The following is a 16,413-nucleotide window of genomic DNA, read 5'->3' as shown; positions in this document are numbered from 1 at the left end:
GTTTCTTAAAAACCAGCTTGATGTGTAGACATCAGAAGGTAACAACATGTTGTGAAAAGCTGTTCCATTGAAGTTGTATGTCAGGAGCAGGTCAGCAATAAATCACACAGAGTACGTGAAGTTAATTCTTTATTAGAAGAAACAAGGCTGCTGAGTAGTGCCAGGCCTAATAATAATAATAATAATTTATTATTTGTACCCCGCCCATCTGGCTGGGTTTCCCAGCCACTCTGGGTAGCTTCCACAAAGACCAAAAATACACTAAGATGTCACACATTAAAAACTTCCCTGAACAGGGCTGCCTTCAGGTGTCTTCTGAATGTCAGGTAGTTGTTTATCTCTTTGACATCTGATGGGAGGGCGTTCCACAGGGCGGGCGCCACTACCGAGAAGGCCCTCTGCCTGGTTCCCTGTAGCTTTGCTTCTTGCAATGAGGGAACCGCCAGAAGGCCCTCGGCGCTGGACCTCAGCGTCCGGGCAGAACGATGGGGGTGGAGACGCTCCTTCAGGTATACTGGACCAAGGCCGTTTAGGGCCTTAAAGGTCAGCACCAACACTTTGAATTGTGCTTGGAAATGTACTGGGAGCCAATGTAGGTTTTTCAAGACTGGTGTTATTGTCGGATTGCAAGCCACCAGAGCCAGTCCCAGCTCTTAGTCCAGAGGAATTTGGCCACCCTCCAGGTGCCCGGCTTGAATCCTTATTGACCTCCCCTGCCAGCGACTCCCGGCAGGATCAAGGGAGGTCTCCCTCGGCGATTCTTCCCAACGTGAAAGAAGAACACACCATTCCTCCCACTCCTCTCCCAGGGAGGGGGAAAGAGACAGACAGAAATATATTTACATTTTTTTATTCCTGTCTTTCACCAGTACAGAGAAAACATGTCTGTACACTCTGATTCCTAACTGCAGAGTGAGAATAAACTCCACCCATGTACTTCCAGTACAGGGTCATGTGTCACTCTGAGCTAACATCCGGTGCTCAGAGCTCTGAACAGACTGTCCCTGGTTCCCACGGTACAATCCAATAACATCAGTTTCCTGTTTACCATTCCAGCCACCTGGAGCTCGCTTCTGCATTGCTGCTTTTTCGTAACATCCTCCCCCAAAAGAATCAATGCGTGTTGCGGCAAACAAAGCGTGATCCAGAGAAGAAAACAAACAGTTGTTATACACATAACACTCCCCTGTTGTTTCAGTTCCACCCTTGGAACTCCCCGCCACTGGTTTCCCCAGTGTACCTCTCTGGTTGTCTGGTTTCCAAGGAATGAGTGCATCTGCATTACCTTGGCTAGCAACTCTCTGTTGTGTCTTTGTCTCTGACTTAGACACAGCTCCAACCTGTCCTCGGTTGTTTACAACAGCAACACATGCAACAGCTAAGTTAGCAAACTCTTTTGAGTACCTCTTGGGTGGTTGACCCTTTGTAACTCTCTCAGACCTACGTATGAGGTGCTGATCCTCTCTGCTCACTGGTCCAGTCTCAGGACTCTTTGGAGAACCAGTTCCAATGGTAAACAGTGGTTCATCCTTCAGTTGTGAAGGCCTATCCATTGTGTGAGACTTCCTCTCAATGACTGTGACAACTGAGCTCTCCGAGCTATCAGTGTCATCACTTTCAGTACAGCTGTAATCAGTAAAATCATCATCATCTGAATCGTCCTCAGTGGGAAATGTGTGTACTATCACTCTCTCCTGTTCAGGGGCGCTCTCTAGAAATTTTGTGAGAACCACCTGACCAGATTCAGACAAAATTACTCTGTAGAGACCCTTTTCATACCCCACAAAAATGCCTCTGGCATTCTTTACTCCACCTGGAGCTTCTGTTCTCACATGAGACCCAAAAACCTTGAAATGGGCAACAGAAGGTTTTCTGTGGAACAGTTTCTCAAAAGGAGAACTTCCCAACTCTTTTGAAACCTTTCTCACTTTCGTATAACAGTACGACATCAGAGACTCGGCCCAGTACTCATGTGGCAGATGTGAACTAAGCAATTGCGCTTCCATCCCCTTTTGCAATTCTCTGTTCACACGTACACAGACACCCCTGTTCCACGCTTCCGCTGAAACAGCAATCTTGTGTCTTATTCCCTTTTTCTGCAGGAACCTTTGGAAATCCTGTAAAAGAAAAATCTGCTTCTCATCTGTGAATAGACAATCAATGTTAGCATCATGCATACTCTTAACCTTGTCACAAAACTCCTGAAACCTCTCCAAGGCTTCCTTTGGCTTTCTCAACACATAAACCCAGACATAGTTAGAGAAATGATCCACACACACAAGATAAAATCTTGCATTGCCTCTAGATGGTTCTAGAGGACCAATCACATCAGCATACACCCGCTGAAATGCTCTGTTGACCCCGGTCACCTTCTTGCTCACACCTGCAAGAGAAACTAGGTTAGACACAGATGAATTACATTCCATGTAATCACTTTGTGCAAAAGTCAACAAATATAGTCCATCCTTCTCTCTGGCCGAAAGAAATAACTCTCCATCTTTGTAGATCTTGCAGCTCTCAGCATCGTAGGACAATCTCAGTCCTCTCTTTGCAATCTGCGAAACACTTAGCAGATTGAACTTCAATTCAGGAACCAAGTAAACATTGTTTATTGTCAAGTTCAGACTCTTAAGATAGACAGTCGCCACGCCGGCCGCTTCCAGCTCCTGACCGTTGGCCTGTGTCACAGTGAAGCTTTGCTTCTTAAACGTTGAAAAGAGTTCTCTGTGTGGGGACATATGAAAAGTACATCCAGTGTCAATAACAAACGAGTTCCCAACATCTGGCGTGGTTCCTTTCGCCATCAAAGCTTTTCCAGGTTTCACCGAAGTCTTGGTGTGACCTTTGCCTGACGCCTCAGGCTTTGCTGAGCGGCCCTTCGCTCCTTTTGGCTGACGTGGCTTCTTACAGTTCCGCTGAAGATGCCCAGCCTGTCCACAATTGTAACATCGGACAGCGTTCAAAGCTAGAGCTTTCTCTCCAGTAGCTTCATCTGCGGGGGAATTAGAACTCCGTTCCTCCCTCCCCCTGTCCTTTTCTTCCAGTGCAGCAAGTCTGTCATGTTCATTCAACACGACGGCAGTCACCCTTTCCGCGGTCAAATCTTGAGCCGGGAGGGAACCAAGCTGACTGGCAACCGTTTTGTAAGTCCGATTTAGGCTGTTGATCATCATGAAGCAAAACACTTCCTCCTGCAGACGGAAATTGCGTTCCACCATCTGCTGGTGCAGATATTTCATCTCCGTCAGGTGCGCTTGAACATCTCCATCAGGCGCAAGCCTCAGATTGGTCAGCTTCTCAAAATACAGCAACGCTGAAGAACCAGCATCCCTCTGATGTATTCTACGCAGCATTTCCCAAATTTCCCGTGCATATTCCAAACCCTGAATATGCACCAATTGGTCATCTGACACACACAGAATTATAGCCGTTCTGGCTTTCAGATTCTGTGACTCCCAACCTCGGGTTGGTGCTGCTGGGATGGGGTTCTCAATCACGTCAAAGACCCTCTGATTCTGCAGCAGGGCCTTCATCTTTATAGACCAAGATGAATAATTGTCATTTGTCAGGGGAGGGGGATAGGGCAACCCTCCCGCCTTCTTGGAATCCATTTTGAATTCAAGTCTGTGCTTTCTCTCTCAAGCCTGCTTTCACTTTCTAGTCAGTAAAAACCAAAAGTTCTCTTCTGGGTGTTTACTGTTTCACTGGCAGGCAAACCTTTGGGCTGTTTTCAAAATCCTTGCACATTCTGCGCAGATATCAAAATACTTTCGACTTCCCAGGCTCTTTTTGAGCCACTCAGTAACTTTACAAGTGCTGGCGGACGTTGCCTAGCAACCTGCTCAGGACGGGATTCCTTATCTAACCACAGGAATTCCTGGTATGCCAGCCTTTCTTTCAGAGCTGTTTTTCTTAAAATGCAGCTCTTTCGTGAACAGAAAATAATCCTTTCTGTGTTCACTCTCTTTTGCCCAAAATGCAGCCTACCTTTTTAGCTCCGTTGCCTTTCGGTGTCCAGCTGTCTGTTCAAGCTTTTGGCTGCAGGCAGACGCTTTCTTTCATCTCCTTAGGTGCAGAGGATGGCAACGATTCATCGACCTCTCACCTCTCATGCAGATTCTCATAGATCAGATATCCATCGGAATGCTACCAGATGTCGGATTGCAAGCCACCAGAGCCAGTCCCAGCTCTTAGTCCAGAGGAATTTGGCCACCCTCCAGGTGCCCGGCTTGAATCCTTATTGACCTCCCCTCCCAGCGACTCCCGGCAGGATCAAGGGAGGTCTCCCTCGGCGATTCTTCCCAACGTGAAAGAAGAACACACCATTCCTCCCACTCCTCTCCCAGGGAGGGGGAAAGAGACAGACAGAAATATATTTACATTTTTTTATTCCTGTCTTTCACCAGTACAGAGAAAACATGTCTGTACACTCTGATTCCTAACTGCAGAGTGAGAATAAACTCCACCCATGTACTTCCAGTACAGGGTCATGTGTCACTCTGAGCTAACATCCAGTGCTCAGAGCTCTGAACAGACTGTCCCTGGTTCCCACGATACAATCCAATAACATCAGTTTCCTGTTTACCATTCCAGCCACCTGGAGCTCGCTTCTGCATTGCTGCTTTTTCGTAACAGTTATATGGTCTCGGCGGCTGCCCCCAGTCACCAGTCTAGCTGCCGCATTCTGGATTAGTTGTAGTTTCCAGGTCACCTTCAAATGAGTACAGTTGTGAGGTGTGGCCTTCCCAGACCTGCCTAAGGGTCCTTTCCAAGCAATCTGAGGTTCCTTCATCTTGCCTGTCTTTGCTCAACACTCTTCATACCTCTTTGGGTTCTGGGACAACAGAGTGGGGGGGAGAGCTGGTTGCAACAGGAACCAGAGACACCCTGGCTTTTTCAGCAGCCTGCCTCGTCTCTGCTTCTTGGCCTCCCTCCTCCCTTGCAATTCCCTTTAGCTACGATTGCACACAGGTTGTGCAATTCCCTTCGGAAATATTGCAGTGAAGACGCTGATGTCAGCAGACAGGACAATTTCAGGATGTTGCACTGTTAAGTAAAGAAGATGCAGAAGTAGGGGAGAGGGAGGGGCAATGTAGCTGGGAATAGAGAGAAGCCTGTTAACGTTGTGAAGTAAGGATGTTACATATTTTGTTGTTCATACACAAATAGTTGCACAAGTTAAAACGAGAGGGGGCTTGGCATATTTTAGGTATGTCCAAGAAACAAACACCATCTGGAGAAAGGATATTGCAAGGGAGTGTCCCTGGTTATTTAAAAAATAAATAGATGAGAGGTAGGAAACTCAGCAAGGCTGCTCCAGATGGCTTGTGTATAACTAGGCTAAGGAAAATGGGAAGGTTTGAAGGTCCTTCCCAGCTACATCTAACAGGGTGCCAATTAACTATTTGTCCCTTTGCTCTTCAGTGGTAGTCCTGAATTTGCCTGATGTTACAAATGCTCACTCCTATTCCCTATGTACTAATTCTTCTCCTTTGCTCCTTTTACCACCCGCCCCCCATTACCAGAAGGGACGCGAGTGGCGCTGTGGGTTAAACCACAGAGCCTAGGACTTGCCGATCAGAAGGTCGGCGGTTTGTATCCCTGCGACGGGGTGAGCTCCCGTTGCTCGGTTCCTGCTCCTGCCAACTTAGCAGTTCGAAAGCACATCAAAGTGCAAGTAGATAAATAGGTACCGCTCCAGCGGGAAGGTAAACAGCGTTTCCGTGTGCTGCTCTGGTTCACCAGAAGCGGCTTAGTCATGCTGGCCACATGACCCGGAAGCTGTACACCAGCTCCCTCGGCCAATAAAGCGAGATGAGCGCCACAACCCCAGAGTCGGCCACGACTGGACCTAATCGTCAGGGGGCCCTTTACCTTTACCTCCATTACCATAGCCAGGCAGCCTACTTATAGAATGAGAGCTCTTAAAGTGGTGCTGTGAATGTGAAATTTTAAATGGTGTTCTGAATGGTGATTGCTTCCCCACCCCCAAAAATGGTTAAGAAGAGAACTTACTGAGTGTACACATTTGGTCAAAGCTAGTATTTCTCAAGAGGTGAAATAGATGCACCTCGAATGGAGCTTGGCCTTGTTCCTTTGAGGAGAATCTTAAAAGGGCATAGCAAACCTCTGGGCCCGTTCTCTTCCTTTTCTAGGGCTCTGCCTGTCCTTAGCTCCAAGGCAACTGTAAGCAACAGACAGTCCTCATTTTGTCTTAGTTTATTTTAAGATAAGGGATGTGGGTGGCGCTGTGGGTTAAACCACAGAGCCTAGGACTTGCTGATCAGAAGGTCGCCAGTTCGAATTCCCGCAACGGGGTGAGCTCCCATTGCTCAGTCCCTGCTCCTGCCAACCTAGCAGTTCAAAAGCACGTCAAAGTGCAAGTAGATAAATAGGTACCGCTCCGGCGGGAAGGTAAACAGCGTTTCCATGCGCTGCTCTGGTTCGCCAGAAGCGGCTTAGTCATGCTGGCCACATGACCCGGAAGCTGTACGCCGGCTCCCTCGGCCAATAAAGCGAGATGAGCGCTGCAACCCCAGAGCCGGTCACGACTGGACCTAATGGTCAGGGGTCCCTTTACCTTTTTATTTTAAGATACGCTCAATATAATATGGTTTGTTTAACAGGAAGTGGGAGGGGTCATCATCATCATCATCATTTTATTTGTATGCCGCCTTTCCTATGCTCAAGGTGGCTTACAACATGACAAGGTTTACATAATTTACAAAATTACATAATTACAAACATAGCAGAACTCCTAAACAATAAATAAAACACATCAAACCATACACAACCAAATGGAAATAATTTCCATGTAAATCATAAGACCTAAAACTAAAGATACAACAATAATATCAATAACAGCAACAAGCTTTCTCAACTCCTCATAAGCAATACACCAGCCCAAGAATCTGTTCAACAGCCTGATTTTTTGTAGCTGGAGTCAGTCAACACTCCATTCTCCCAGGCCAGATGGGGAAAGGCCAGCCAGGCAGAGTGCAAGTCTTCCAGGCCTCACAGCCAAGGTGGTCTCATTTAAAACGACACAGATAAAAATTAAAAACAGTTTAAAAGAGGGGCTGTCTCTGCTGAGCAGCAGCCGCAGTCCTTGTGAAGCCTGTCAGGCCCCGCCCCAAACCAGGTGCAGAGAGGTAAGGGCAGGGTCCTTCAGGCCCTCAGCAGGCAGTCCTCCTGGGCAGCAGCTTTAATAGCGTTCTAGTTCCTTCTTCGTTTCTGGCACAGGTTTTCTCAAATGTGGCTACCAAGTAGAGCCAGCGTGGTGTAGTGGTTAAGAGCGGTGGACTCGTAATCTGGTGAACTGGGTTTGATTCCCTGCTCCTCCACATGCAGCTGCTGGGTGACCTTGGGCCAGTCACACTTCTCTGAAGTCTCTCAGCCCCACTCACCTCACCTCACAGAGTGTTTGTTGTGGGGAAGGAAGGGAAAGGAGAATGTTAGCTGCTTTGAGACTCCTTAGGGTAGTGATAGTGGGATATCAAATCCAAACTCTTCTTCTTCTTTTGAAAGATGTACTGAGGTTTGCTACACATTGACATGTGAAGAATGTGAGTTCACTTTGCCGTAGCTGCAGCTCCAATTACAGAGCTAAAAGGAGAGGTAGCCTGATTAGAAGTTTTGTCAGAATCAAGATGAAACCCACTTCACAATTTTTTGGGATTGCTACAAATTGGCAGAGATATAAGTTTCAGAGTGATCCCTGGTTATCTAGCATCTCCTTTGTACCCCAGGCTACGAACTACTGTCCTCGTTCTAATGAGCTTCATTTGCCTTGGTGACACCAGCACATAGCTAAATCTATTTGATTCTATAGTGTTGTGACATCATTACCCCAATATGTGGACCCTGATTGACTAGGGTAATCCAACAAGGCATGAAAAAAGGCAGCGGGGGGGAATGACTGCCAAAGTAGCAAGGGAAGCAGATAAGAATGAGTAGCTGCAAAAGGGATTGGGAGCTTTTTCAGAGGATTTTGCTCTTTCGATTTAAAAATTGAACTTGGAGAATAGAATCCTAGGATCTACAAGACTAGATGCAGGAATCTCCACTAAATCATACATGACAGATGGCCATCTAACTTCTGCTTAAAAAGCTCCAAGGAAGGAGAGTCCACCATCTTTTGTGGGAGTCCGTTCCACTGTCAAACAGCTCTCACTGTCAGAAAGTTCTTCCTGGTGTTTAGTCAGAATCTCCTTTCTTATAACTTGAAGCCTAGCCTCTGGAGCAGAAGAAAACAAGCCTATAGAATCCTCCACATGACAGCCCTTTAGATATTTGAAGATGATTTGAAGATGATTTGACGCAACACAAGCTCCTCTGTGCCTCACTTCCAGCAAAATATGATGACTAGCAAAGGCCGTTTATTCTGGCAGCCTACTTTTGCCAGGCACTATGTATTCAGACTTCCTTGGTTAATAGCCATGCTGTGGTCTAAACCACTGAGCCTCTTGGGCTTGCTGAAGGTTCGAATCCCCGTGACGGGGTGAGCTCCCATTGCTCTGTCCCAGCTCCTGCCAACCTAGCAGTTCGAAAGCACACCAGTGCAAGTAGATAAATAGGTACCACTGTGGTGGGAAGGTAAATGGCGTTTCCGTGCTCTCTGGGCCTCATCACGGTCCTCTGTGCACCAGTAGCAGTTTAGTCATGCTGGCCACCTGACCCGGAAAACTGTCTGTGGACAAACGCTGGCTCCCTCGGCCTGAAAGTGAGATAAGCGCCGCAACCCCAAAGTCCCCTTTGACTGGCCTTAAGCATCCCGGGGTCCTTTACCTTTTTTTTTACCTTAAGAGCCATGAGTATTTTATTTACATGTACAGTGGTACCTTGGGTTAAGTACTTAATTCACTTAATACTTAACCTGAAACTGTTCTTAACCTGAAACACCACTTTAGCTAATGGGGCCTCCTGCTGCTGCTGCGCTGCCGGAGCACGATTTCTGTTCTCATCCTGAAGCAAAGTTCTTAACCTGAAGCACTATTCTGGGTTAGCAGAGTCTGTAACCTGAAGCTTATGTAACCTGAAGCATATGTAGCCTGAGGGACCACTGTAATATATGTAACCTGAACATAGGATGGAGGGGCTCAAAGCATTCACACTTCAGCAGATCTTGTGTCCTCTTAGGTTTCCAGGGGGAACCCAAAGCCCAGCACACTGCAAGATATACCTCTGTTCTCCAGCTTCCAGTATCAGCCAGCTCTTCCTCACAACTCTCCCATGCACAGCCCCCTTGGCCTAGTGTTCATCATCCTAGGTTCATGTGGCATCCGGAGTGGGAGAAATGCTAGCCCCCACTTCCTGGAAAGCACCATCACTTCCTTGTATCTATTGCAACTTAGCTAAACTTGCCTGACCAGTTCAGCAGCCTCTTCTACCAGATTCTAACCCGCCTTGGATATAGGATGGGACTGTGACATATTACCCAGGTGAACTATACTCGGAGTCGAGAGTGGATTTCATGCTCTTTATTCAGCTCATAGTGGTGAGGAGGAATGGAAGTTCCCCTAGAATGTCTGCTTTATATACATTATTTACACAATGGGCCCCATGTGATTGGCTTGTAGGCCAATCAGGTTGTGGATTCACTTCCACCTGGAGCTGGATTGGGTGGCTCCTGTGGACCAATCAGACTGCTGCATCCTGGATCCTATTGCTTTAGGACCAATCAGACTGCTGCATTCTGAATCCTATTGTTCTAGGGCCAATCAGACTGCTGCATTCTGAATCCTATTGTTCTAGGGCCAATCAGACTGCTGCATTCTGAATCCTATTGTTCTAGGACCAATCAGACTGCTGCATTTTGGATCCTATTCAACTCAGTACATAACACCAGGCAACCCCTTCCCACTCAGCTGAGGTAGATCAATCAGGATCAGGCACTAGCTATGGGGCTACCCAACAAAAACAAGAGGCCAACTAAGAACTGTTGTAAAAGCAAAGGCCAGGAAAAGACTGAGACGCTTTCTGCTGCTACAGTCAGATCCACCTCTTCCTCATCATCAGTGGACTACAAGATGCACTTGCTCCTGCTCTTTGAATAGACTTCTGACCCTAAAGTTTTGCAGCCAGGATGGCCAATTCGGAATGTCTCACTGGGCCCGTCTTCGTCTCATAGGAACCAGGGTGAAGGGTGGGAGTCTGGACCTCGGTGCAATGCAGGGACCCATCTGGGGGGGTCTGTATGACTGGGGAGTTGGACTGTTTCTTCAGGTGTGGTAAAAAGGTAAAGGCAAAGAACCCCTGACAGTTAAGACCAGTCGCAGACGACTCTGGGGTTGCAGCGCTCATCTCGCTTTACAGGCCAAGGGAGCTGGCATTTGTCCGCAGACAGTTTTTCCAGGTCATGTGGCCAGCATGACTAAGCCACTACTGGCGCAATGGAACACCAAAACCAGAGCAGCGCACGGAAACGCCATTTACCTTCCCGCCGGAGGTACTTATCTACTTGCACCTACTTACCTACTTGTACTTTTTGGTGTGCTTTCGAACTGCTAGGTTGGCAGGAACTGGGACTGAGCAACGGGAGAGCTCACTCCGTCACAGGGATTCGAACCGCCAACCTTCTGATCGGCAAGCCCAAGAGGCTCAGTGGTTTAGACCACAGCGCCACCCATGTCATTTCAGGTGTGGTAGTCCTGTTCAATGACTAGTAATGCAATCCTAAATATGCCTACTCAAATGTAAGTCCTATTGAATTCAATCGGTCTTACTCTCAGGCAGGCGGTTAGGATCGCAGGCTTGGTTGGCATAATCATCAGAGTAGCTTCAGAGTGCTGGAAGTGTTTTAATACCTGTTTGTGTCATCGTAGGTAAGAGCAGCATTAAAAAAATAAAACTTATTTGCTTAGGGTTAAAACTTCTTAATAGGCCTGGGGAAATAGAAAAGGTATTTGTATGAGATGCGAAAAAGATCACATGGGCACCAAATGAGGCTCTGTAGGAAGAACATCCCACAGGCTAGGTGCCACCACCAAGAAGGCTCACATCCTTCTTTCACTTCATACAGTGGAACAACTGTATGAACTGAATTCAGTGAATTCAGCGATCATGTACTTTGGACCCAAACAATGTGGTTTTAAAGGTCAATACCTGCACTTGGAACTGTGCCGGGAAACAAACCCAAGGCCACTTCAGCTGTTTCTAGGAATGAGGAAATGTACCGTACTTCCACATGACCAAGTGTGACCCTGCTTTCTTCCTTACAAAGCAACCGAACAACAATGGTAATGGGAACCTGGTCTATAACAGTGAATGAGACAGTACCCCATCAATCACAGTCTACCCTTGCCTGCCTGCCTTCTTGCTTACAGCCAGTGAGGGGGTACCTCTGCCTATCTTTGGTTCTGGCTTCATGTTCTGTTTGCCAGCCTACCAGTTCCAATGGGTGCCAAACTATTCTAAGTAACCCTGTTTCTTCCAAGCTTAAGTCGATTACCACCAGAGATAGGGACTGCTCAGTGGTGGCACCCTGGTTGTGGAATACCATCCCAAGAAAGAGAACCTCATCACCAGTCTCATTAACCTTCAAGCAGCAGGCCAAGACAGTGTTAATCTCCTTAGCTTTTAATCATCTATTTTCTTTTGCTGCTATTTTACTCATAGAGATTTTATTGTTTCTATACATTGTTGTTGTTGTCATTCTAAATAGTTGACTGTTGTCACATTAAACATTTTAAAGGAAAATAACATAGGGTGCTAGTTAATTTGGATGTTGTTGGGTTGTTTTAAAAAAACTGGGAGTACAGTCATGATTGACGACAGCTTCTATAAACCATATTGCCTTCACAGTGGGATTTATTTCTGAGTAAATGCATTGCATTGCACATCTCTAATGTAGGGCATGTGCAGAATCCTAGAATGAAACCCTCCCAGCTGCTCACCAACCCTCCTTTTTCAGTGCATTTCTTTCACCCTAAGGAGCAATGAGGGACGCGGGTGGTGCTGTGGGTTAAACCACAGAGCCTAGGACTTGCTGATCAGAAGGTCGCCAGTTCGAATTCCCGCAACGGGGTGAGCTCCCATTGCTCAGTCCCTGCTCCTGCCAACCTAGCAGTTCAAAAGCACATCAAAGTGCAAGTAGATAAATAGGAACTGCTCCGGCGGGAAGGTAAATGGCATTTCCGTGCGCTGTTCTGGTTCACCAGAAGCGGCTTAGTCATGCTGGCCACATGACCTGGAAGCTGTACGCCGGCTCCCTCGGCCAATAAAGCGAGATGAGCGCTGCAACCCCAGAGTCGGCCAGGACTGGACCTAACGGTCAGGGGTCCCTTTACCTTTACCTAAGGAGCAATGGTTGTTCTGTGTAAGCAACGCAAAACTGCTCAATCAAAATGGTCGGAGCACCTATTTGCCAGAATAGCCTTTGCAGTCCCTATGCGTGCTGACTCCAGACTTTTAGTGCCTGAAGGTTTACATTGGGATCTGCTGCCTGTGGATCCCGCTGCCTGAGGCTGTTGCCTCACCCTGCCTCATGCATGGGCCGGCCCTGCTTATTGCCATGGGAAGTATGCATACTATTGCCACCAGGCCATACTTGTGAATGTGGTGCAACTTAATTGCCACATAAAGGGATGCGGGTGGCGCTGTGGGTTAAACCACAAAGCCTAGGACTTGCCGATCGGAAGGTTGGCGGTTCGAATCCCCGCGACACGGTGAGCTCCCGTTGCTTGGTCCCTGCTCCTGCCAACCTAGCAGTTCGAAAGCAAGTCAAAGTGCAAGTAGATAAATAGGTAAGTTAAACGGGAAGGTAAACGGCGTTTCCATGCGCTGCTCTGGTTCGCCAGGAGCGGCTTAGTCATGTTGGCCACATGACCCAGAAGCTGTACGCCGGCTCCCTCGGCCAATAAAGTGAGATGAGCGCCACAACCCCAGAGTCAACTGGACCTAATGGACCCTTTACCTTTAATTGCCACATAAACACACAGGGTTTGCACAGTCCCACAGCTGGCGAATGTGACGAAAATCACAGAAAGCAGGCTAACCTCTCCAAGTCAACTTGGCTGGTTTGCATTGTCTGTTAACAAATAGTAATCTGCACTAAGGAGAAATCTGCAAAGCTAAGCAGACTCTGGTCCGGTTTCAAATCGGATTGGGAAACCGCGTGTTAATATTCCTGCAGGGGTTGGACTAGATGACCCTTTCCTCCCTTCCAATTCTATGGAAGAATACATATGAGCTTTCAGAACTGGGATCTGTAAATGCGGAAGATTCCCCCATGTTTGCTTTCCTGCAGTCGGCGCAGCGTCGAAGTCTGCCTGCAACACTTCACATCTGCTCGTGTCTTGGAAGGCAACACTGTATTTAAAAATGTCAACAAAGTTTCGGGAAAAAAACAAAATCGCAACTTGGTGGGAAGCAGATCAAGCAGTGGATACGTAGTTTCCCTCTGCCTCGCCTCGCCCTGCCGAGAGGACTTGTTGCTGCGGTGCTACGGAGCTTGCATTTAAAACGCTCGCTGCGGGAGGAGGAGGAGCGGGAGGGCTGCCGGCCGGCCCAGGAGGTGTCCGCGGCCCCTTTAAGCTGTTGCCGTTGCTGCGGGAGGAAGCAAAGCACGCGCGCAAACCTTGCGCGCCCCCCACGACCGAGAGCCGTGCCTTTCCCTTCCCGGGGTGCCTGGGCGCTGAGCCGCGAGGAGTCGGGTGGAGAGACCCGGGCAGGACGCGCGGGAAGGGGCGGGAGTCGGGGCGCCCAGGCAGCTGCCCCACAGAGAGGGGGCGGGCGGCGGGAAGGAAGGAAGGAAGGAAGGAAGGAAGGAACCAACCCCCCCCCGCCGTTCCCAAGCTGCCCTCCCTCCGAGCCCAAGGTGCCTCGCCGCGTTGGCGCGCCCCTCTCCAAGGCTCGGCCTGCGCTTCTTCCCCTGGGGCGCACAGACGCTTCCAATCTCTCCCTTCCGGTTTTGGCCGCCTCCTCCGCCTCTGGGGAAGCAGCCTGTGGGGAGGGCTCGGCGGGGTGGGGAGCCAAGGGCCGCCCTTTTCCCTCGCCCTCGGGGTCGCCGCCGCTGCGCGCCTTCGCCGCTTCCCAACTCCTTCCGAGCCGCCGCTTGCGTTTGAGCGCTCAGGAGACGGAGGCCGCGCGCTCGCCGCCACCGCCACCCTCCTCTCTCTTCCCCTCCGTGGTGCCTGCAGCTGGTTTCCATAGGGCAGACCCAGTTTGCCTCGATCCCTCCTTCCCTCACTCTGCCTCTTTCTCTCCCTCTCCATTGGAGAACTCGCGTGTGACCTTTGTTGCCGTTGCGCTTTGCCTCAGCCTTCAGGGCTGCTTGGCCTGCCTCCATCTCCCGGGCCTGTTTCCTTCCCTCCAGTAGTTCTGGCCCTCTTTCCTTCTCTCTCTCTTTTTCTCCCCCTTCCTCAAACACCTGCTGCTGCTCAGAGGAGCTTTTAGTTTCTCTCTCCCCCCCCCACCCCATTGCCCCCCAAACAGTGAGCCTTAGGATCTGTTTTAAGAGTTGGAAAGTGAATGTTATTTTGCTTGCTTTACTGGCAAGGCTGCCCACACCTCTCTCCTCCCTGCCCTCCCCCCCAATCATTTCCTTTTGAAACCCCTCGTTTTTTAAAAAACAACAACAACAACAGGCCTCTAAATAGGTTTTTATTTGGATGAGATGAAAGTGACGGTTTGCTTTGGCAAGACGGGGATTGTGGTTCCCTGTAAAGATGGACAGATCCCGGTTAGAGACTTAACACAGCAGGCTCTCCAGAGATACCTGAAAACTAAAGAAAAGGTAAGGGATGTTCTTTACCTGTGACAAGGCAAGGCAAAGTTGCCTCCTGTGGCTTCTGCCTGCAAAGTGATTGCATGCATCCTTCTGCTGCATGCGTGCATATTTTGAGACAGAAGCGCATTGCCAGTTGCTTGAATGGCCTTTTCATGTAGATGGTAGACTGCTGTCAAAAATGACACCACAGCATAAGATGAGCGATGGGATTGTGATGTTCCATGCCAATTTCCCTTCATCAATGTTGCTTATAAACATATTGTCTGGTTTCCTTTAAGGGGAAAAAAAACTGTTGTGTTTTATGTGTGGCTGAAGTGTTTATAAAGGCAAAATGTTAGTTGCAAATAGCAATGCCAAACTTTTATTTATTTATTAGATTTATATACCACCATCATAAGATCTCCCTGGGAGCTGATAGGTTGTCCAGCCAATAGCAGCTCTTGAGTACCAGGAAGACAAGAGGTTGCAAATAATACTCAGAACAGCACTGCCAAATATGTTTGTATGAATTGTTACAATCGGAAGGTTAGACGTACAGCTCTATTTTGTTTACCGCTTCAACGGGCCTTTATTCTAATTTAAGTGTCCTGGGTTTTGCAGTGCCGCTAACTTCCATGTCAACTTAGCTATGTTTCTTCTTCATTTCTGAGCTACTTACCACAGGTGACTAAAGATTCCTAAACTAAAGGGCCATAGACTTGTTTAAGTCTGCATCACAGGACTTGTTTGTCACTTTCTAGCATTCGTTATGATTTTGCCAAGCTGATGGCCAGCAAAACCAACCTCCTTGTGATGAATGACCTTTACCCAGTCTGTAGCATCTAACAGCAATTGCTGTGTAGGTCCATCTCCATCCATCTCATTCTGAGTTCTCGCGCTGCCCCACATACCTGGCAACTGCTGGAGGAGAAATGGTGAAGTCGCCAAAAATGGGATGGCTGAGCTCCATGTGCCTTTTAATGTTGTAGGCTGGGCAGAGAGCATTCAGCTGTGGGAAGGTGCTTTGAGTCCACCTTGCAACTGGAGAACATGCTCTGTCCCTATGTTGTTTTCCTCTTGTCCTTCATGCAAGACTGACTGGCATAGCTGCTGCCTCTGGTTCCTTCTTCTGAAGATCCCAGTATGTTGGATGGTGTGAAAGTGGGTGGGTCAGAGGTAAGCCTCTGTTGTGTCTTGACTCTGTATTTCCTGTAGGAGATGGGTTGGGAATGTGTGGCCCACCAGAGGCTGTTGGACTTGGTATCAGCCCCAACCACCATAGCCAATGACTGGAGTTGTATCATCTAGACAGCTGCTGGTTCCTCGCTCCAGGATGATCTTCAAATTCTGCTCTCTTTCTTAAACAGATAGTTTCATGTTCCACCTGAGTTACTGCTTGTGAACCTTTTCTATTTTTAAAGTATCTCTTTTGTTCATGGCATGTCTTACACCAAAAGGGATACATTACTATAGGGGAAACAAAATAAAAAATAAAATAAAAAAATTCCAGTAGCACCTTAGAGACCAACTAAATTTGTTACTGGTATGAGCTTTCGTGTGCATGCACACTTCTTCAGATAACAAACTACAGTGGTACCTCGGGATGAGAATGGGATCCGTTCTGGAGCCTCGTTCGCATCCTGAAGCGAACGTAACCTGCGTCTGCGCGTGCACGGGTCACGTTTCGGCACTTCTGCGCATGTGCG

The 16,413-nt window shown here is 48.2% G+C and overlaps 1 protein-coding gene across 3 annotated transcripts in view; it reads left to right on the top strand.

The window, feature by feature from the left end:
* The first annotated feature begins 14,114 nt into the window (after positions 1 to 14,114).
* The window catches only part of PARD3B (par-3 family cell polarity regulator beta), a 617,714-nt gene continuing 615,415 nt past the window's right edge, over positions 14,115 to 16,413 (top strand). For all 3 annotated transcript variants that reach the window (XM_053366051.1, XM_053366062.1, XM_053366043.1), the window contains exon 1: positions 14,115 to 14,734. In XM_053366051.1, coding sequence (XP_053222026.1) covers positions 14,615 to 14,734 — 120 coding nt within the window. In that variant the 5' untranslated portion in view covers positions 14,115 to 14,614. The remainder of the gene's footprint in view (positions 14,735 to 16,413) is intronic.

The sequence above is a fragment of the Podarcis raffonei genome, chromosome 1 (genome assembly GCF_027172205.1).
Source record: "Podarcis raffonei isolate rPodRaf1 chromosome 1, rPodRaf1.pri, whole genome shotgun sequence".
In the NCBI taxonomy this organism is placed as follows: domain Eukaryota; kingdom Metazoa; phylum Chordata; class Lepidosauria; order Squamata; family Lacertidae; genus Podarcis; species Podarcis raffonei.
Note: the sequence above shows the minus strand (reverse complement) of the source record. Positions and strands in the feature narration are given on the sequence as shown.